The sequence below is a fragment of the Eucalyptus grandis genome, chromosome 6 (assembly GCF_016545825.1).
Source record: "Eucalyptus grandis isolate ANBG69807.140 chromosome 6, ASM1654582v1, whole genome shotgun sequence".
Classification (NCBI taxonomy): domain Eukaryota; kingdom Viridiplantae; phylum Streptophyta; class Magnoliopsida; order Myrtales; family Myrtaceae; genus Eucalyptus; species Eucalyptus grandis.
The window spans coordinates 41708919-41731416 of record NC_052617.1 but is presented as its reverse complement, the minus strand read 5'-3'; the positions used below and the strand labels follow the sequence as shown (position 1 = coordinate 41731416).

Here is a 22498-nt window from a genome sequence, read left to right as displayed (position 1 = left end):
AAGATCGTGAAAAAAAGTTAATATAATTTTTTAGTCAACTTTTTTTTATAATATAATGTAAATTTCGGGTGTCTAAAAATTAAGAATAAAGTTAACGTGGGTTAGTAAGATTTACAAAAAATAAAAAGTCAAAAGCAAAAACCACTCCAAATGAACTTCGATTGGAAGAAAGTTTCTTTAAATCGTGAAGTGAAAGATATTACTAGTTATAGATATGGAGATAAGTTATCTTTAATTACATGAATGGATTATTTATCATATTAAAATTTTCGATTTTTTTATTTCAGAAAGGTAAATTTATTTTTATTCAAGCTCTTTTTAATGTGAAATGTCACCTTAAATTTTGAGATTTCAAAATCTGCATAAAAGCAAATGTTATGTAGAGATGTAGATACGTTTGAAATTACTTTTAATTTTACTTTTTTCTTTAATCCAAATATTGCCATTAATGTATTTTGGCTTTCTTAAATTTAAAATCCTGGAAAATTTCATATCATTCACATATTGATGCGAAGATTTACATATAATTTTTTTTATAATAAGCCGAATTTTATATAACATTTTAAATATTTTTTGCGGGAGAGAAAAAAAATACTTTTTGCTTTGGGGTAAGTCTGAAAAGAAGGCCGCCGTTATCGCACGAGTACAGAACACATCTATTTGAAAATTGAATATTAACGATATTAAATTATTACAATGGGTACTGGAGAAGGGTTTAAAATCAAATAAAATTGAGCTGTGTAGAGGATTTCAAGATTAGCTATAAAAATATTGGCAAGACCCTCATACTTACTGTAACACATTTATTTAATTTTTTTTTTGGCTGTACCTAAATCCTAAAGTTGTATCCATGTGACTAGAATTGTTCAATACCATGTTGTTTTTACCGAAAAAAATCATTTGAGATATCTCGATTAGTATAGGTATAATTAAGAAAAAGTTTAAGGTAAATGTGTCATAATAAATATAATTTAAGAGTTTTAAGGTAAATATGTCACAATAGGTGTAATTGGGATTTATTTTTACAAAAAATATCTATTGGTACACTCTAAAAACGATTGATTTTGTTTTTTTTTTATTTCCCATAACCAAAAAAACACAAATCCTTTACCAAAAAAAAAAAAAAAAGAACACAAATCTATTCGGTAAATTTTTTATTCTCATAAACAATAATATTTTTTTAAAATTTATGGGAATAAATTTGGAATAGAATCAACAAGTGAAAAAAAAAAGTTGCTTATTATTTTCAAGAATAATTCATAGAATCAATTCTAATTTTTCTTCTTTCCTTTTCTTCTTATTTTTCTTTTTCCTTTTGACCTGGCCGCCAACCTTAAGCCATGATTAGCAACTAGCTAGAGGAGGGCCACGACCTCGCCAGAGGATTGTCAACCCCAATGAAGGTCAACCTCACGTCGTTTGAATGAGATTGGACTCAGCTAGACTCAATCTCATCCAAATCTGCAAGGCTAAGACTTGCAGTGGCCAAACGAGCCACCAAAACCTTGGCTTAACCTATTAAGGGTCCAACAAGCTCGTTTGACCTTGACAAGCTAGACATCAGTCTTGGTAGTGACCAGCGATCAGCCATAAAGAAGGAGGACAAAGAAAAGAAAATGAAAAATGAAAATGAAAAATAAAAAATAAAAATGAAAAATAAAAAATTCAAGAATTCTATCAAACGAATTTTTATTTATGAAATAAAAATTTTAGACAATTATCAAGTGTTTTTAAAAATTCAAAAATTATTTTTAAGAATAGAATTTTGTTTTCAAGCAAAAAATTATTTTTGAAAATAGAATGATTACTCAACGTGTTTAAAATGTCAGGTTTTTATCAAATTTCAAGGGGTTTAAAATGTGAATTTAGGGAGACTTTTGGGAAAAGTCATTGAAAAAATGTAAACATCTATGAGTTAGGCTATTTTTTAAAATGCATAGTGTGTTAGGTAAATTTATTTGTAAAAGTGGGTCGTGAAATATTTTTGTGCAAAATATGTTTGGATAAATTAAAAATGCAAAAGGCTTTTTATTATTAAAAAAAAAGGAACGTTGGCCGGCCAAGGCTTCGCCGGTTACCGCCAGCCAACGGCTTCACCGGTCACCGCCGGCCATGCTTCGCGGAGGTCGCCTGAAGCACGGCCGGCGACGCAGATCTGGTCGCTACCAGATCTGCGTTGCGACCTCCGCGAAGGTCGCCTGAAGGTCGCGGCTGACGACCAGATCTGCGACCAAATGGGTCGCGGTCGCGACCTCCGCGGCGACCTCTCGAGCGGGGTCACGCGACCCTCGCCGAAGGGTCGCGCGGCGGCGGCGGAGGTCGTGGCACGGCGGGTCGGCGTGGCGGGCGCGATGGTCGCCGGCGACTGCGTGCCCTTCGTCGGCAACCGCTCACGAAGAAGAAAGAAGAAGAACATGAACAGTCAGGGTAAAAAGGGAAAAACGAAAAATCAACAAGGATAATTTGGGAAGAGAATTTTTTATTTTAACGTGCCGAGAAGGCTGAAAGCCCAAGGCAGCTTGGGAAGGCTTGGGGTTTCGAAGTGGCTTCCAAAAATGCCGCTTCCAAAAATGCCACTCCCAAACGCACCAAATTCTTATTCCTTAAGAAAAGCAAAAGCTGGGGAACATGCAGAAGGAGGACATTGCTTCACATCACCAGAGCCCAGGATTCCAATGGAACCGCCCCTACTGGCCTTTCGCCCTCGACACTGCTAAGGCTTCGTTTCGTCCCGCTCGAGAAGCGATTTCTGTCACCATCTTGCTTGCTGCTGCTGCTGCTTCAGAAGAGCGGGGGGAAATTTCATCGCTCGTTCTCAAGAGAGGCGAAGAGGTGCTTTGATCATCTCCCCCTCCTTCTCTTGCTGAATTTCTTGCTTTTTTCTTGTTTCATTCTGCTGAGAATCAGCTGCCAACTGATCCAAAATGTTCATGGAGTGATGGTGAGAGCTCGGAGGCCTCGGCCTTTTTTGGTGGACGATTTTTATCATTTTTTTTATTTTTATTTTTTTGTTGCGATGATTGCATCGATTAGGTCGTTGCCTTGATTTAGCACCGTTAGTTTTTTGATTGGCTTGATTTCGCTCCTAATAGCTTAAGACGGAGAATGGGTACAGTGATTTTTCACCGAGAGCTTCAGTGGATGCGTTGTCTGGGGTATGCCCAATTTCGCGGTATCATAACCGGGCGCTTTCTCTATTTGATTTTTTAGGAGCTGTTCTTTGATATTGGGTGTGACGCAATTTTTGGTATCATCAGCGAAACGTGAAAGGTTGCAGTCGTGAGCAGAATCTGTGTATGTTTTGTGGTTTTATTTGATGGGCTTGCTGAGTGAGAGATGGGGCTGTGTTAATTCTTGATATGCAGTGTGCATCAGAGTCGTCGCTGATATCAGCGATACTTGCAGTATATTTGAATTTTGATAATGTAGCTTTCCATGTGTTGCGCATTGTGGTTGTTGTGGCTTGTGATTGAAAGGATCCTGCTAATCGCAGGTTTATCTACATGCCCAATTCAAAAATTAGTCCGAGTGATGAGGGGAACAAGACTGCAAAACGGAGTCTTCCGTCCTGGATGAATTCCAAACACAAAGGGAATTCCAGGAATGGCAAGAAAGCAGCTGGTTCTGGTGAAGATGAAGACACCGGGGAAAACGAGAGGCCTGAACAATCCAAAGGGCTTGATGGAGAACTCGTGAGCAGCACACTGGCCAAGAAATCTGCGGGCAGTGGGAAACCTTCTTCATTGAGCTTGGATACCTTGCCATTTTCCAAACTTCTGGTACTAATGTTTTCTACAATCAAATATATGCTTCGCAAGGTCTCTACTGATTTGCACTTCGAGTGGTCTTAGGTTGCAATTTATTCTTGCAGGAGGGCGTGGTTTTTGTCTTATCGGGTTTCGTTAATCCAGAGCGCAGTACCTTGCGATCCCAGGCCCTTGAAATGGGAGCAGAATATCAGCCTGACTGGAACTCTGATTGTACACTACTAATTTGTGCTTTTCCAAATACTCCAAAGTTTCGACAAGTTGAGGCTGACAATGGAACAATTGTTGCAAAGGTGCCAACGTCCTTACCTGATGCAAGTTGTTTTTTGGTTAAAATGACCTTGTAGTAAGCAGGTATTTTGAATGGGAAGTATCTTCTTTTATATGAATGCGTTGCCTAAACCTCCTGCTTTGGTCTAGACTTCTCATTACTCTGGAATGTTGGAGTGAGATTAGCAAAGTAATCAACTGTCTTCTAGGCTGTTCGCTTCTTTCTTGATGTAGATGCATACTTCATGGACAGATTAATGTTTGATATACTAGTAGGCCATTATAAGATGTCTTAATAATGGGCATTTACATCACTAATTAGAAGAGGCGTTTTTAGGAGTTTTCAATTTCATGCATTGATAAATGCTCTTTTACTGCACCCTAGTCAAGTAATTTGATGAAGTATTTGATTTCATTTTCTGATAACCTGCTTGACTGGGTGGCCTGTGTAGCATCTCTTGTGGCCACTTTCCATGAGTGACCTCCCTCTGACTGTCTAGCCCCAGGATTAGTGAGGATGTTGGCAGATAGTTACAAGCTGAAACAGCTGCTTTATTGCTCGACGAACAATCAAAATGGACCTGACTGTTTGTGTAGTAAAGGGCCTTTCCCTTACTAGGTGCCAGCCTTAGTCAATGAGGAGTAGACTTTAGAAAAGTGGTTTAGGCAGCTGGTATAGCAAAGGATTGAAAATCCCTGTGTCAGTTGTTTGTATCTGAATAGTAAAACTTTGACTTTCTTTTCTCCTTCAAAGTAAAAGAAAGACTTGCTTCAACTCAAGAAGTAATGTCCCATGATTCCGTTAATCTTTTGCAGCAGATATAATGATAAGAAAGTATTGGTAGACTCATTTATGAAGTATTAGTTAATTGCTTGTCCTTTTAAGTCGAAAATAGTTTGTTCATGCTGATCCTGGCTAGACTGGCTTGTCTGGGAAGGCGAATTTGGAGGATTAGCAGTACAGGGAAATCACGATTCTATATAGATATTCGTGTCTTGCTCCATGGGCTGGATAGACTGACTGGGTGGGCAACATAAATGTCTTGGAAGTGATGCATGTGTGGATGACATCTTTCTCTCCCTTCTTATTATCAGTTGTTAAGAAGGTTTTGCATACCCTATTTTCCGAAAATAGTGGTAAAACTGATAATTTGGTATACGAGACTGCATTTTGCTTGAGCCCATCATTCTAGGCTCTCCTTAGTTTGCCATACTTTTATCACTTGCTTCACTCATACTGTAAGTGTGAGATCATCAGTTTAAAACAGCAATGGTTTGATCATTTTCTTGTGTACATTAGGAGTGGATAACGGAGTGCTACACCCAGAGGAAACTAGTTGACATCGAAAGCAATCTAATGCATGCTGGAAAACCATGGAGGAGGAGGAGTACTTCAGATAAATCAGGCAGAGGTAGTCTAAATTGATAAATGCTCATATGGGGATCGAATGGATCTATATATGATGCCCATGTATCTATTCTTCTCTGGAATGCTGGTAGTAAAACCCTATATATTATAAGTTTTCAATTCTATCATGAGAAGGATCAAGGACCATCATCTGATGCAGCAACTTTTGGGAAAGACAGTCTCTCTAACTCTCTGCAATTTTTACTGCCTGACTGGAAAATGTAAAGTGAATCAAGGAACTAGGAGCACAATAGATGTTTGCGGATGCGGTTCATGTTATGATGGACTTCTTTTTTGGAATGGCATGACAAATAGTTAAATGTGATTTGGTAGCTTAAACTTTTGATGACCTCTGTAAATTTGATGCCCTGAAAGCCTTCTTTCAGATTCAGAGAATTCACCAAGCAGAGGTTATCATAAGCACGTTGAGAAAAGATCACAGTCCAGACAGTTGACTGCTGCATCCTCAAAGGTTTATCTAATACTTATCATTTGAAGATGTTGAAAATCTCAAATATTTGTTGGCACAGATTGGACCTTATAGTTGCTGATATCTCTATGCATGCGTGCTTCCTTAATTGTATGAAGATGCTGGACGTTCACGCAGTTATCTTTAATCAACCTGCTTAGAGTACTTATTGTTCTGTTGTTCTCTTGAGCAGAAGGCAAATTCTAATGTTACTGAGGACGTACTGATTCCTTCGAAAGTGAAGAGCTGGGCTATAATTGATCTGAACAGAACGACCACATGGCTGGAAAGTCGAGAAGAAAAGGTGGGCAAACTCTCTATATCTGTTCTTCTTGAAGGAACATTGTGTGGGCTCTCTCTCTCCCCCCTCTCTCTCTCTCTCTCTCTCAACGGTGGATTACGGTCGTCTTTGATTGATCTAGCTTTCTTCTTTTTCTAGTTTTCTGTTTTGCCACTCATTTTTTGCAATAGATCCCAATATTCTTCATAAGTATCTGCTTTTGGTGGGATCAAGGTTTCCACCAAGACTTAAACCATGAGCTCAAATTCACATATCTTGGTGCCTGTTGTTTCATTCAGCAAAGTCTTACTTTCCACTGAATGGTTATAATTGTTTTGGGCAGTTTTATCCTCAATTTAGTGCTAGCATTTACCATCTGCTTTGACCTTGCAGCCTCCAGCAGATGAGATAAAGAAAATAGCAGCTGAAGGGATAATAACTTGCTTACAAGATGCAATTGATGCCCTTGAGCAAAATCAGGTGTGGTATCCTCACAGTGACAAGTGTGTTTCCAAATGGTACTTTAGTATTCTCGCATAAACTGGTGTATATATCTATGCATGAGCGCGCCATGTGAAATTTGATGGCAAAGTTGCATCCTAAGTATCCATGTGTTTTGTTGAATAAGGAAAAACAATGATTTTCATGTGAAGTGAGTGAACCAGCTTGGACTTCTGAGTTGTCTGTTGTGATCGGCTTGAGCCTGATGTCCGAATTACATTTGTGTCCTTGCATGGGATATTCGAGCTTCCAGTTTTGATGATGCATACATGACTCGATGCAGGATGTCCGACGAATTAGTGAACAGTGGAACATTGTTCCTCGTGTGGTGGAGGAGCTAATTAAGCTTGAGGGGTCTGGAGATACTGCTACTTCGATCTCAAATGCAGACCTGCACAGAAAGGCCGTGGATTGTAAGCAGATTTATGAAGCAGAATACAGCAAATTGGAATATGATGCTTCAGTGAAGCGAAAGAAGCCTAGCACTGATGATCGGAAATCCAAAGGGAAAAAGGCAGCCGTCTCTGCTGATGCAGTGGCTGCATACGACAGTGACGAGACCATCGAAATGACCGAAGAGGAAATAGAACTCGCATACAACACCGTGGCTGCCAAAGTTCCAGAGTTTTGAGTATTAACTGGATCTGGTCGGTTTTAAAAGTGTAGATTTTGCGACGAATATCATGCTACATCAGTATTTTGTGGCAAGTTTCGCCTTTTTCTTGGTTGGCTAGCATATGTCTCCTTCCTACCCGAATGGTAAATTTCTGTTGAAGGTGTTCTCAGTTTCGACGAGTAGAGTGTTGTAGAGCATACGGACCTTGAGAAGTCTGTCTAGATGCTGGACCAGCATGATGCAACATAAATGAAATGTTAGGGTTTAATTGAAGTAATTGCCGATTTGAACTCTATCGTTAGCTTCAAACCTTATTAAAGATGGTCTGTAGATCGGAGCGATGCACATATGAACCACGCCTCAGGCCGACATGTTAGGTGACTTGCCTCATAGAAAAAGACCCATTAAGATGTCCTGGGAATTCGCTTCAGAATCGCTTGGTGGCACGGGCACGGGCACATTGGGGGTTGGCTGGCATAGAGCCAGGGGCACATCTTTCCTAAGTTTGGAACAACATTGTCATTCAATAATTCGTGGGTTAGACTGCTCATTCGCTGGAACTCGAAACTAAAAATTCAGCTTACGTTAACGGGCGTTGGTGTTGCGTTCTGCCTATGGAAGGAAATGGTGGGGCGAAATAAAGAATAATATAAAGTAAGTTTATATCAGTTATTTGAGTTTTTCTTTTTTGGGGTGGATACTTTAGTAAAAAATTGGCGTCACGTGATGCGGAGATTCAACTGAGGTCACCGCAAACGTTGTCAAGCATGAAAATAAATTTAAGAAGACTGTACCCAGGGAAAGCTCTTTTTCATTTTTTAAAATTTTTTTTTATAAATTTATTTATCCTGAGGAATCCCATTATCGAATATTTTCCAAACGTCGTGTGTACTATGATGTGGAATTGAATTCGGATTTTAATTTCACGGCTTGAAGCCTTTTTGATTAATTTGACAACGCGATGTACAACATTATAACTGTGAAATAGAAAGAAAGTGCATGAAAAAAAAAAAGAAAGAAGGATGAAATCTCGACCGTCGATTAATTTTGGTGGTTTTTTTCTTTGGCCGAAATTTGTGTGTTTTACTTGACCCAAAAAAAAAAAAAAAAAATTACCTCCACACGCGCGCGCGCACGCGCGAAGGGAGAAAACTCCGAAAACCCTCTCTCCACGATTCTAACCCCAAAGCTCGCTCGCTCGCTTGCTTTCTCGCTGTCCGCTGCACTCACACAAAAACTTCGCTTCTTCCTCGCAATAGGGTTGCAGCAGATAGACGCCACCACTCCCTCCCTCCCTCCCTCCCTCTCTCTACTTCCATTTCTCTCTCTTCTCTCTCTCGTCTCTTTCGTCTCTCTCTGCGTAGCTCTCTCTCTCCCTCTCTCTGACCGGCCGACAATGGGCGCGTCTCTGCCTCAGAAGGAGGCCAACCTCTTCAAGCTCATCGTCGTAAGCCTTCCGATCCTCTCTCTCTCTCTCTCTCTATCTCTTCCCTCGATTCCCGTTTTTTCCATTTCCTCGGGGACAATCGTCGGTCCACCGCGAGATGATTGGAGTGCCGTGAATTCCGTCCCCGCCGCCGCTTCGCCTATCTCTTAAACCCTAGGGTTCGTCTGGCCGGTCGCCGTCTCCGGCGGCGCTTCCGAGTAAGGGGCCGGCGGACTGGCCGAGCTGTCCGTCCAATCGGATTGCTCGCCCGATTGGCCGAACGCGAGTTTTTTCCTCGCTCGGACCTCCTCCTCATGTGGAGGAAGTTGACAGTTTGCCAAAGTGCTGGAGTTTGTGTGTTAATAGCTCCTCTGATTAAGGTTTTGAGTTGCTGTCGTTGCTTCCCTGGATAAGTTTTGGATGAGGGGGTCGTGCGATGAGCAGGATCGTTTAGTAGTCGTTCGTTTCGTCTTTTGGAATATAATGAAATGGGGCCACTTTGAGGTTCCCTATTAAATGAGGCGTTTTTAACTTGATTGGAAGATCATCAGCTGTCGGGGCTTTGTTAACAAAGTCTGCTGCTGTTTATTCTATGCATTTAGAGGGCTGATGATTTTTATTTTTTGGGAGACAAGTTCGTTGCCGGAAATTGAATTTCGATGGATGAGATACGCAATGCTGCTGGATGGGAGTATTCCGTGTCTTTACTTTTCATGCTTGAAGCATTGATCTTGTATCATTGCTGCTCCATGGACAGTGACATAACTTAGAAAGCCATGTTGTAGTTTCTGATTGGTTTAAAACGATCCGCTGCTTCCAAGTTTTCTGAAGTGCTTTACTCCATCCAGCAAGTTTAGGACTGGTTAAACCAACGATCAGTTTGTATTAGACTGCAGTTGGTATCTAGGTGATCTATTATTTGGTGCAGATGCATCTTGCCTGCACTGTGATATTGGCTCCATTGTTGATGGTGATATTTTACTTGTGTTATCCAATAGACCCTGGAGGCGAGCAAATTTCTCACTGTACAACCGCATGCCTTCTTCTCTTTTAAATAGATGTGACTATTTAAAATGTTTTGTGTGTTGCAGAAATCGTATGAAACTAAGCAGTATAAGAAGGGATTGAAGGCAGCAGATTCCATTTTGAAGAAGTTCCCAGAACATGGAGGTAAATTTGCACAATTTGGTGTTTGGATATGCAATACTCTCTGTCTTACTGTCATATGAGGATCTTGCAAATGGAGCAGAGACGTTGCTTTTTCATATTGAGATGTTTCTGTTTTTGTGTGACTTCGGAACCTCTTGGTTTATGTTTGGTAAACACTTACAAATTGTGTATTTATATTGAAACTGAATTGGGGGAGAATGCTAGTGATTAGGCTAAATGGTGGCAAAATGGACTTTTGTTCTATTGGTAGCTTGAAAAGTTTAATGAATTTTATTGTACTGATTATGTAAGTTCTATAGGCCATGCGATTAAATACTTGAGGAGTCTTCATTGTAAAAAATCTCATTGAAATCTGATCATGAATCTGCCTAACATGAAAAGGAGCGGAAACTAATTGGAGGTGGCTAAATTGAGGGAGCTGCTGATATCTTTTTTATTGCTTGGGAAATTCTGATTAAAGTCGTAAGAGTTTGAGTTTAGTAGATCATCCAGGTAATTCCAACCAATTGAAAAGATGGTCAATATGCTTTTGATCTTCTTAACCTGCGGGTTTTTACTCTTTTCAACTTAGTTAGTTAACTTGATGAAACTTGGAAGTTTCATTTATCTGTTGGGTATATCAATGCCATGTGATCTGTAAGTTTACTTCTAAAACTGAAAGGCAGCTCTTTGAGTGGAAGATGAGGAAAGGGAGGAACAGAAAGAAAAGTCATGATTCATAATTGAAAAGTGATGTGTCAATCACCATAAATGTTCTAATTCTTCCTGCTGTAATTTTCTGCAGACTCTGTTTTAGTACTTCAGGGAATTCAGTCTGAATGTTTTATCTTGACCTTAATTTGAGTTGCTATCTGCCTTGATGATTTGAGTACTTGTTCCTGTTGACAGAAACCCTATCAATGAAGGGCTTAACCTTGAACTGCATGGATCGTAAAGGCGAAGCATATGAACTTGTACGACAAGGTCTAAAGGTTCGGATTTTTTCCTCAAACTTATGTCTTACGTATTATTTTGGGGGGTGATGACTCAAAGTCTTCTGTTGATGCAGAATGACCTGAAAAGCCATGTCTGCTGGCATGTGTATGGTCTCCTATACCGTTCGGACAGAGAATACAGGGAAGCAATCAAATGCTATCGAAATGCATTGAGAATAGACCCAGACAATATTGAGATATTGCGTGACCTCTCACTCTTACAGGTATGTTCACGTGTTGATACTATGTGGGACAGACTGTTAGTGAAGTCTTTGGCTTGGTACTTCTGACACCGTACTAGCATTTATTGTTAAACCTTGATGCCATTGCTCGAGACTTCAAACTTCTTTGACAGAATTTGACTTACGGAGTTATAGGGCTCATGGTGTTCTGCTTCAATGCCTGCCATCTGATGGCACTTCATTTTTTTGCAACTATTTGGTTTTTGATTGATCCATATTGATGCTTTAATTTCAATATACCTGATTATTCTGTCCACTTGATATCTATAGCTAAACGTTCTGTTTCTGTCTTTACATGATATGAACCTTACTTAGGTTCAATTCACTCTATTTGCTGGCAATTTTAGGAATTGCTGCCCCAAACATATTTTCAAATATGGATTAATACAATGACGATATTTTAGTTCTATAAGCATGGTGGGCCTTGAAATGTCAGGGAGGATTTACTGTTGTCTAAATTTATCATTAGAAGGCAGATGTATTTGGTTGTGAAATCTTCACGAGTGAATACTGTCTATGCTTAAGGGGCGGGCAATGTTATTGTAGCTAGCGCTACAGCTTTGGTGCTTATATGTTTTGATGTGATGTTGTGGCTAAAATTGGTGTTTAGCTTAAATCTATTGTGGTGGTTAAGAAGATAGCTGCTGTATTTAAGATCTCTTAATTTTAATGTTTTTAAGGTGTAAATAGATGTCCTAAGTGTTTTACATGTATAAAGATGATTGGATTTATAGAGACCTTTAAATATGAAAATTGGAACAGCAAAAGCTGCAAAAGCTTCATTGCACCGTCTCTTGCATAGCAACAATGAGCTGTATTGTTTCAGTTTTCACTTCCTTCTGCTTTTAAGAGTATGCAAGATGCTCCATTAGAGTTGTTGCAATTTTTTGACAGCAGAAGCAGCTCCTACGAGCATCGGCGATCATTATCTTGTAGCTATGATGCTTGAAATTGTTATTATGATGTTATTTGCTCATCCATCCTCATTTGCATTGGTTTTCTAGGTTTTCAAGATATTAGGCTGCTGCTTTTATCACCTTCCACTGTATGATCTTATCTTCTCCTCTCTCTCATCTCAGCTTATTGGAGATCTCCATTTTATTTTACAGGCACAAATGCGTGATTTGACGGGCTTTGTCGAAACCAGGCAGCAGCTACTGACTCTGAAACCCAATCACCGAATGAATTGGATAGGCTTTGCAGTTTCTCAACATTTAAACTCAAAGTATGCTTCGTCCTAATAGCTTCACTATAAAAAGTGCCTAATTATAGTGACTTTTAATATGAGATGTAAATTGGCTTCTTGTCAGTCAGGCCTAAAGTTCCCCTTTGATCCACATTCTTCATATATTATTCATACTAATTTGGACTGGCTGAAAAAAGGAGCTTGTGTTGTCCCCAATGTAATTAAGTTGTCATGGCTTTTAAGATTATGAATGAGGAATAGATCTGCTGTGAACAGTAAACTAATGCACTGCTTGTTCTGGGTTCTTTTCTTTTATTAAGAAGCTTAATGCTTTCCACAGCTATTGATGGTCATGGATTACTGTGAGCTAGTGGATTAATGATGTTGAGGCCCTCATTATTTTTTTTTTAATTATTTTTTTAAATATATATTTTAATATTCTGTGTTCAATTCTTCTGCGAGGTTATACTCTTTTGATTCTGCACTTTTCTTGCTGAGTTGGCGAGAGCAGTTTTGGGTGGGAGAGCATCTTAATCTGCTCGACTTTACAAATTAAGCAGTCATATAGTGTGTTTTCTGAGTGTATTAGGTTGAGCCTATGTGCTCTTGTAGATGATAAGAGAAACGTTCTAGTTGAGCTCTTTATGACTTTATGATTAGTTGGATCTCCCACATTTTGTGTTGGTGTCATTGCATTAAATGTAGAGATGCAACTCTGTCTGTTATGGCACAGTTTTCTCTGTTTTCTAAGCTTATTTTGCATTAAACATTTTGTTTGGTTTTGCTAGCCCCTCAAAGGCAATTGATATTTTGGAAGCATATGAAGGGACACTGGAAGATGATTATCCTCCTGAAAATGAGCGGTGTGAACATGGGGAAATGCTCTTATACAAGGTTTAGCACGTGTGCTGTATCCGCTTGAATTCATTTTAATTGCTTTTCTTTTGATTCTGGTATGTCTTGATTCTTGACTCTAGTAGAGGAAGTAACTTTTTACTATATACAAGTTAATGTTCATTGGTATTTATGTTGCTCAAGCCATCGGTAAACCTTAGTCGTACACAATGTTAACTGAAACATAATTTGGTTATTGTACGTGGTGCGAATTCTGATTCATGGATTCACTAGTTTCCTTGGTTCGCAGAACACAGGTGTAGGCTTAGATAATTAGCTACTTGGAAATGCAGTATGTAAAAGGCAGATCACTCTAATGTTTGCCCTTATACCTTTTATAGTACATTAATACTGTTTCTTTTCTAAAATTACATACTCTAAGAACAGACTCTACTTCTATTTGGACCTTTTCTTTCTAATTAGATTAGCTCATGTCTTACCATTGGATTTTAGACAATGGCTTGGGCTAGATAAGTTATGTCCTTTGGACCCTTCTGAAGTTAAAATATTGAGGGGCCCATACCCTTCTTCATTGTTGATGATATGTTCAATGAAGACTAAAAAAGGATGAAGCCAAATCTAAACGTTTTGCACATTGCTTGAGGTCTGGAAAGGCAGAGCTATCTATCTCTCTTGACTCCTTCTTCTCCTACTACCCCCCCAACCCTCTTCTTCTTCTTCAGCTCAAGATCAGTTGGCATGTTCCATCCATCTGATATAATATTTCTTCCAGATTTCAAAGTCTTTTAACATATGATGGGATTGCCTAAAATCATGGTGTACCAGATCACTGTTCGGAGGGGGGAGTAGCGATCCTGGTAACACTGGTTACACATTTTTCCTTTGAAGGATGTGACTAACTATGCAAGTATGAAGACAATTGAGAAGTAGTTTGGCACAAACTCCTTCTGCACACATTGTGTCTTTTCCTCTGCTAAGATGTTAACTACTTAAACAAAGTTTCAGTTTTGTAAATTTGGAGAGAAGCTGCACTTTGTGCTTAAGTATGCAAATGAATAACTTTTGTCGATAGTTGATTCACTGGCATCTATTTACGTATTTCATTTCTGAGATGTACCAGGAATGTGACTTGATTTGGTTATTTCTCCCTATTCTGTTAAATTTTGTGCTTGTATTTTGTCTGCTATGTTGTGCAGATTTCTTTGATGGAAGAATGTGAATTTCTAGAGAAAGCACTTGATGAATTGTACAAGAAAGAGCATAAAATCGTAAGCATCAACTTCTCAATTCATTGGCTTGCTACATTATTAAACTTAACCCAGTGACCTTGGTTGCTTATTGATTTGTTGATCGGGTATCTAGCTTGACAGAATTGCATGTAGAGAGCAAGAAGTTTCTCTCTTGGTGAAGCTTGCTCGCCTTGAAGAAGGTGGTAAATTGTATAGGCTGTTGCTTTCGATGAATCCAGATAATTACAGGTGATTTTTTTTGCTCTCTGTGGATTTGGTGAAGGTGAGGAATTCCTCTGTCTGATAAAAATAGACGATGATGTCAGGTTTTGTCTATAATAGGCTGAAATAGAGCTTGTATCCTACATTTTCACATTTGATGTACTTGTATTTTGTCATCTATTGTTCGACTAGATGTTGGTGAAACTAAAGATCAGTAATCTGCAATGACTTGAGACTTTTAACTTAAATGTGCTCTAGCTGGTAAAGAAATTCCATGTGCATTCACTTGCATTTATACAGACAAATGCTTCACTTCAAGTGCTAACTTCACTCTCTTTTGGCTGTCAGCTATTATGAGGGTCTACAGAAATGTGCTGGGTTATATCGAGCAGATGGTCAGTACTCTTCTGATGAAATTGTTCAGTTGATCTCCCTGTATGGATCCCTTGCAGAGCAATTTGCTTGGTCTTCTGCTGTCAAGGTGAAAGCATTATGTTACTTTATATTTTCTAAACAATGTACTCAGTTTTAGATCCAGTAACCTCTACTGAGCTGCATCATATTTGGCAATGGAGTGAGTCTTCGTGGCATTATTGCCACAAATTGTTGGATTGCTAAATTATTGCCTTACGTTGTGGCAGTATACTTCTGAAATCTTTGGCACAAGTTTGCTTTCTATTGAACAATACCTGTTAGAGACGTAATAGTTTAGTAGGAGATTCTTTGTTGGGTTACTTAGCTCGAGAGAATATATTGCATGCCTAAAATCTACTTTAGCTGAAGCAGAAAATGCTAGTGTGTCAATGGTCGATGGTGGACAAAAAATTTCAAATAAGTTTATTGTCTTAATCATTGATATTTTAGTATGACGTGGGAATATTTCTTTGCACAACTAAAATGACGATGAATTTAATGTTTTTGTCAGAAAAGAGAGGTCCCGAGTTGTGGTATTCTTTTCAGTTAAATGATATCTATCTACCCTTGAACAACATTGTTTGTTCATGGATAAAAATCAGTTAGTATTAACCAAAGCATGTGTCTTCTCTGGGTTTAAGTGTTGGCTTTTCTCATTTTTCAAGCAGGTGGTCTTCTGCTTTTTAAGCTGTCCTCTTGTGGGATAGGTGTCAGTGACAGATTTATTTGTATGACAAACATCTTGCTGGTTTTGTTTACCAGCCTGTAGATTTCGAAGTGAATTGTGTAGAATCTTGCATTAGCTTCTGACATTGAACGAGATCAGTCCCTCCCTCTTTTCTCCACTGACAAAATTAGTAGTTTCTTTTATTCTCCCCTTTATCGTTCTCTGGGGTTATTTTTTGGATCTTATTTATGTGACTTTCAACTTTTTAAATTTATTTTAGCTTTAAATGCTGTTTTTTTCATCAGTATCCATTATAAGCAGAAGTACATTTTTGTTGATCACATTGTAAATGTGTCATCCATTTCCTTTCAGAGGATACCTCTCGATTTTCTACAAGGTGACAAGTTGCGGGAAGCTGCGATTAACTACATAAAGCCTCTCTTAACTAAGGTTATATGATTCTTTTACATGGAATAATGATGGTTAAACTAATTGTGACAGTCTTTTGAATTTTTTGTTTGGTTTGCAGGGTGTTCCTTCATTATTTTCTGATCTCTCCCCATTGTATGATCACCCTGGAAAGGTTAGTATAAGACAAGGATCATATGTTAAAGCAATTTGTGAACCTCTTACTGAAGTGGTTCTTTGAGATGCATCTGTGAGAACTTTATGGTTGCTGGATATTATTTTCTTGGTTGGTGCTCTCTTGCAGGCAGACATTTTGGAGCAATTATTTCTTGAGCTGGAGCATTCAATTGGGACCACCAAGGGATATCCAGGAAGGTCATTACACCTGACAGGCTCATTGTCTCAATTAGAAAGTATAATTATATATTCATTGAAGTTTTTGTGTTGCAGATGCTGAATACGTGAAAATTCTAGAAAAACAAACTTTTGGTGGTAAATCCACAAATTAACACCTTTAAATGGCGGAACTATCTTAATCTCTCACCAGGATCTTTTTTATTCCTAAGGGGCAATATCTAAATTAATAATTTGATCAAGCTTTGTATTGGTACCTAAGTCATATACTTGTGGTGGGTCAATGATCTTACTACATTTTTATGGTCTGCTAGCCATGTGACACAGATTTCATGGTTTCTACTGCTGGAACTCCTTTAATGTTTCTGGGGTGGGCTGGCTAGGATGTGGTCCACACATGCTGCAACATATTGCATGATAAGCATAGTTATTACTGAAAACTGTGATGCTGATTATGTCATTGTATTAAGTATTCTGTTTGGTTCCTCACAATTGTGGGTACAGGGAAGAGAGAGAGCCACCTTCAACTCTTATGTGGACTTTGTTTCTTCTGGCACAGGTGGGCTCTTCTCTTGTTGGCTTACCTTGTTTCACTAAGTGGCTCTCTGCCGTGTCCTATCTTTCTTTCCCCCCATGAGTTTTCTTACGGACTGTGTATTGGTGCAGCATTATGATAGAAGGGGCCAGTTTGATGTTGCTCTGTCAAAAATCGATGAGGCTATTAAACATACTCCAACTGTGATTGATCTGTACTTGGTCAAGGTCTGTATGCTTCATCGATGATGCACACTTAACAGCATTCTGGCCTTATCTCATTCTTTTTACTGTCTTAAGTTATTTTGGATTTTCAACTTGTTTGCATTTTTGTGTAATCTACAGAGTAGAATATTGAAGCATGCTGGCGATTTGGCAGCTGCAGCTGCTTTAGCAGATGAAGCTAGGTGCATGGATCTTGCTGATCGCTACATCAACAGTGAATGTGTCAAGCGTATGCTGCAAGCTGACCAGGTTTTTAAGTTGTAACATCATCTGCGGTATATTCTGGTAATCTTTCTATCTGCTATGTGTCTGTTGGGTGAAGAAAAAATTCCTTTTGAAGGTGAGTTTGGCCGAAAAAACTGCTGTCTTGTTCACAAAAGATGGTGATCAGCACAATAACCTTCATGATATGCAGTGCATGTGGTAAGTTTCCATACAATACAGGACAGGTTTTTCAGTCTGCTGTAAATATTGTTGCAGATGCTAATGGATGTGTATTTTGGAGGTATGAACTTGCTTCTGGTGAAAGTTACTTCCGCCAAGGTGATCTTGGACGAGCTTTGAAGAAATTTTTAGCTGTGGAGAAGCACTATGCAGATATCACAGAAGACCAATTTGATTTCCATTCATATTGCTTAAGAAAAATGACTCTTCGGACATATGTGGAAATGTTGAAATTTCAAGACCGTTTGCATTCGTATCCATATTTCCATAAAGCAGCAGCTGGAGCTATCAGGTGAAATGCCCATCCGTGCATCTTCTAGAATGAGGATCTTCTTGTTTTTCTTCCTTTTTGGATTTCTGTTGCAACTCATGCTTGGCATTCTGATGCTGTAAGTATTATTATTATTATTATTATTATTATTATTATTATTATTATTATTATTATTATTATTTTGCAGTCCAAGTCTGTAGAACTTGGTTGCATAGAGATTGATGATTATAAAGTATTTTCTCCACCTAAGAACGATGCTTCATGCCTAGTGCCACCTTTCTGATAGCATATCCAAGGTGTTTTTTTTTTCCTGGCCAAAATGATTTATATGATAGGCTGAAAACGTGGAAGAACCATGGTTGCATAGACAGGGGATTCCGCTTTTTCACTTTGCCATTGATTCTTTACCTCAATTGACTAGAACTTGGTTGCATAGAGATTGATGATTATAAAGTATTTTCTCCACCTAAGAACGATGCTTCATGCCTAGTGCCACCTTTCTGATAGCATATCCAAGGTGTTTTTTTTTTCCTGGCCAAAATGATTTATATGATAGGCTGAAAACGTGGAAGAACCATGGTTGCATAGACAGGGGATTCCGCTTTTTCACTTTGCCATTGATTCTTTACTTCAATTAACTGGGAAGTGTGAGCTGATCTTTGAGTTTGTTTTGTGAAGGGATAGGAGGTGTTTTTATTGTATCTTTCTTTTATTGTTCCCCATTATGGTGTTAAGTGGTCCCTGTGACACCTGCTGTCACACTATATGATGTTTCTAGATACGTTTAATGAGACTGAAAATTCAATGGTTAAGTTGCATGTTTTCACATGAATTTTGCATGTTGATTTGCATTTGCATGTGGCTTTATCTCTTTGCTGTCAGCTGTTGGTTGTCATGTACTTGTGCTATTACCATTCAACTGCTAGGTGGCTTCCATTTAAAGTGGCTTTTTATGGTCCAGATGCTATCTTAAGCTGTTTGATTCTCCTCCCAAGTCAGCCACTGAAGAAGATGATGAAATGTCGAAGTTGCTTCCATCTCAGAAAAAGAAGCTGAGACAAAAACAGAGAAAGGCAGAAGCACGGGCTAAGAAAGTACTGATAGTTTCTAGTGCTTCTGTGGTCTCTTCCTGTAAATTTTTCTGATTGTTTGCATCTTTTGTAGGAAGCAGAAGTTAAAATTGAAGAATCAAGCAGTACTGGTGTCTCAAAGTCTGGGAAAAAGCCTGTCAAGCCTGTTGATCCTGATCCTTATGGGGAGAAGTTATCGCAGGTATTTGTTCGACCATTTTTTTCTTTGTAACTTCGTTTTTATTAATAGTTGCTGCTGTGGCCTGGATTCCATTATGTATATGTGGTGGTAGGTCGAGGATCCACTATCAGAGGCAACAAAGTACTTGAAGCGGCTTCAAAGGAGCTCACCTGATTCTTTGGAAACACACATTCTTTCGTTTGAAGTAAATATGAGAAAGCGGAGAACTTTGCTTGCTTTTCAGGTAATTTTGCCTGGGGTTACTTTGCTTCTTCTTTTTTCTTTTGTCTAGTGACTTTCTTACTCATGAAACTTCTTGGAACATATTGTTTGGAGTAACTTAATGACGAGCTGATAAATGTTCTGTTTCTTTTTCCTATATATGTGCTGCTTGCAATTTAATTTTCTGCTTAACTCCATTTTAATATATGCATCTTTGTATGCTGCTCTTTTCATAAACCCAGGCAGTGAAGCAGCTGCTCCGGTTGGACGCAGAAAGCCCTGACACACATAGGTGCCTGGTTAGTTTCTCTCTAGTTTGCACTCGAGATATTTTATCATTCTCATATGTCCTCTTAACTCCTTGGGTTGAGCTGTTGATGTATTTGTCGCATCTTTTGGGGGTCTGTAAATTTTGATGCAAGTCATAGTATGTTGATCTGTCTTGCTGCTGCTTTTTCCTCAACTCTTTTTGGTGGTGGTCTATATTGTTTCCCGGTTGCTAGAGACTTTGATGGCTTGGTGTTGTTCCTGATGGGTGCTTCTTATGCCGCAGTTAAAGTTTTTCCACGTAGTTAGTTCCATGGCTGCCCCAGCTACTGACTCTGAGAAACTTATTTGGACTGTATTAGAAGCTGAACGACCAGAAATCAGGTTCTTTACAACCTGACTTTTGGACTTGCTATATCTTGTTTGTTTTTTTCAATGACATTCTTTTAACACATACAATTGTGCATCTTGCAGTCATTTGCATGGGAAGTCTCTTTTAGAGGCAAATGAGTCATTCCTTGATAAGCATAAAGGTATCCTCAACATCAGACAATTTTTTTATGTGTGTTATAACATGTTCTAAGTGTGCTTGGTCTTTTTTTTTATTGTGTGCACAGATTCCTTGATGCACAGGGCAGCTGCTGCAGAAATGCTGTATCTTTTGGAACCCAGCAATAAGGGCAAGGCTGTGAAATTAATTGAGGATTCAAGCAACAACTTGGTGCAAAGGTACTGATTGGTGCAACGAAGGTCTACCATCTTCATTTCATTTGTTTTGGACTGTTTTACGCTGCCATCCCCTTGATAATCTGTTGAGCATGTCCACGTTATGTTGCATAGAAATGGAGCGCTGGGATCAGTTAAGGAATGGAAACTCAAGGATTGTATTGCGGTTCACAAGCTACTCTCCTCAGTAGTAGTTGATATGGATGCTGCGTCAAGTAAGTTTTGATCTCATCGACTGTTGCTGGTTAAAGTTATGCTTAAAATGTGGAGTATCTGTTGGAATAATTGGAGTAGCAGCAGTATAGGGTAGCAAGTGGGTGGCTGGGTGGGTGTGTGTTGGGGTGTGAGAGTGAGGGAGGGATCTCATCGGTGAATTTCGTTACTGATGGCCATTCTTCTATCCCTACTTCCTTATTGGCTTTCTCATTTTACTGAATACAAAGATGGGATATTATGATTGGATAAAGCTAGATTTGACTTTTGAGATGGTGTCTTTGACACTTGTAAAATACATCTTTAACAGGATGGAAATTACGTTGTGCCGAATTCTTCCCGCACTCCACGTATTTTGAAGGAAGTCGCAGTTCTGCAGTTCTAAAGTCCTCGTACAACCAGATTTCTAGTAATCCTGAAAATGGAGTCAACCATCCTGCGGGTGGCATAAGCATGGATTCTCTTGCGCCAAATGGAAAACTGGAAGCTTTTAAGGACCTCTCTATCTAACAAGTGGAGTTGAAAGCTCATTTTGGGCGATGTAATTCTACATTCATCAGTATGCATGAGAGTTAGTTCACAGCAATAGCCGCGGCTTGGGAGATAGTGCGTTCAGCCACTGGGGAAGTATCATTCATGGGGCCTTTTCCAGTTCATGGCCATTCTGTCGCTTTATTGGATTGGCATTTGCTTCTGTTCTTTTTGGCCTCCCTCTCCCTCTCATCTTGGAATTTGTTTTGCTAATTGTGTATAATCTTCCTCCACTTTCATTTCCGGTCAGATTCATAGCCTTGTCTGTCTGTGGGCATGAATGAGAAAAGGTGGCAGGCTCCATGGGAATATGCATTAAACTAAGGTTTCCCATTTTGCATTGTTAGTCTTACAATCTATAGGAGATCCCGAGGTGGAGCGACAAGAGAAATTTTCGACAACTGATGCTTCGTCAGCCTTAAGAACAAGTGGCCTCTGCAAACTTACTTCTGGAGACATGTTGTACTTCCCTTATTTATTATGTCCACCATTGTTTTTCCTTTGTATAAACATTGCGTTCTGTGAAAAATTTTGGAATGAGAGATGTTACGAATGATAGATTTTGCATCAATAAGACATGCTCTCCTGGGTTGGTTTTTGTCCTTCGTTTCCTAGTTTCAGGTCATGAAAGTTTTCTATTTTTTGGGTAAAGTATGCAAGTGAGTGATTCGGGCCTTGGCTCTATGTTATCCTTGCTAATATGAACCTCCTAATTTATCTTCTTCTTTGGTTTTTTCATATCACTAATGGAATAGATGAAGCCTAATGGGTTGTTGGAGAGGAACCATATGTTTTGCTGGACTTGATCTTTTTTCTGGTACGGAAATTTCCCTAGAGTGTAGGGAAAATGTTTCATTTTCTTTTTCTTTCTTCTAGTTTTCCCTCTTACAACCTTCAAAGAAATTATCTCTTGAGGCCTTTGGCAATTTCCCCTGCTTTTAAGTCGTCTGAAACTCTGAAAATAAACTTAGAAAATGCGAAAATAATGGCATGCCATTTTTGCTGTTTTCGCACCAAAATAAGAAGGTTGAAATTATGTTGCCTCATCTCCCTTCTTAGACCACAACCAGATAGTAATATGAATGGCACGAAATACGTAAGTTCAAGAAAAAGCCATTTTTCTTCTTTTCTACGAGTCCCAGACCGACCACCTGCGTAATGCTCTCTCACATGCTATCTCATATCTTGTGAAGGGATGGTGCGGAATGATCTTTTGTACTTTGTTCACGGTGCATTTGAAAAGTTATGCATTTGTATCACTTTTAAAAATGAATATTACTTGTATTGCCTATAAAAAATTAAGGGAAAATCTCAAATGAGATCCAAAATGGCTTCATTTTCTAAAAAAAAGACATT

General features: G+C 38.9%; 2 protein-coding genes across 2 annotated transcripts; both read left to right on the top strand.

Annotated features, from left to right (window-relative positions):
- Nucleotides 1-2527: 2527 nt before the first annotated feature.
- On the top strand, nucleotides 2528-7588 carry LOC104449854 (DNA-repair protein XRCC1). The gene is made up of 8 exons (XM_010064140.3): nucleotides 2528-2832; nucleotides 3494-3779; nucleotides 3872-4060; nucleotides 5338-5449; nucleotides 5832-5917; nucleotides 6108-6218; nucleotides 6588-6674; nucleotides 6979-7588. The coding sequence occupies exons 2-8, from the start codon at nucleotides 3504-3506 to the stop codon at nucleotides 7324-7326; spliced, it is 1209 nt and encodes a 402-aa protein (XP_010062442.1). The 5' UTR covers nucleotides 2528-2832; nucleotides 3494-3503; the 3' UTR covers nucleotides 7327-7588.
- A 938-nt stretch (nucleotides 7589-8526) lies between these two features.
- On the top strand, nucleotides 8527-21744 carry LOC104449853 (N-terminal acetyltransferase A complex auxiliary subunit NAA15). Its single transcript, XM_010064139.3, has 26 exons — nucleotides 8527-8758; nucleotides 9829-9907; nucleotides 10796-10878; nucleotides 10956-11105; nucleotides 12233-12348; nucleotides 13098-13203; nucleotides 14361-14432; nucleotides 14527-14642; nucleotides 14964-15096; nucleotides 16069-16146; nucleotides 16226-16279; nucleotides 16409-16479; nucleotides 16963-17017; nucleotides 17125-17220; nucleotides 17338-17466; nucleotides 17558-17640; nucleotides 17723-17953; nucleotides 18894-19026; nucleotides 19097-19204; nucleotides 19296-19427; nucleotides 19648-19704; nucleotides 19959-20056; nucleotides 20147-20205; nucleotides 20290-20401; nucleotides 20513-20613; nucleotides 20922-21744. The coding sequence occupies exons 1-26, from the start codon at nucleotides 8708-8710 to the stop codon at nucleotides 21119-21121; spliced, it is 2703 nt and encodes a 900-aa protein (XP_010062441.2). The 5' UTR covers nucleotides 8527-8707; the 3' UTR covers nucleotides 21122-21744.
- Nucleotides 21745-22498: the final 754 nt, after the last annotated feature.

Coding starts and splice junctions, on each gene's coding strand:
- LOC104449853 (XM_010064139.3), top strand. CDS start 8,708: ATGGGCGCGTCTCTGCCTCAGAAGGAGGCCAACCTCTTCAAGCTCATC. Junction 15,097..16,068: donor CTTGGTCTTCTGCTGTCAAG/GTGAAAGCATTA, acceptor ATTTCCTTTCAG/AGGATACCTCTCGATTTTCT. Junction 20,614..20,921: donor TGATATGGATGCTGCGTCAA/GTAAGTTTTGAT, acceptor CATCTTTAACAG/GATGGAAATTACGTTGTGCC.
- LOC104449854 (XM_010064140.3), top strand. CDS start 3,504: ATGCCCAATTCAAAAATTAGTCCGAGTGATGAGGGGAACAAGACTGCA. Junction 3,780..3,871: donor TGCCATTTTCCAAACTTCTG/GTACTAATGTTT, acceptor TTATTCTTGCAG/GAGGGCGTGGTTTTTGTCTT. Junction 5,450..5,831: donor TTCAGATAAATCAGGCAGAG/GTAGTCTAAATT, acceptor GCCTTCTTTCAG/ATTCAGAGAATTCACCAAGC.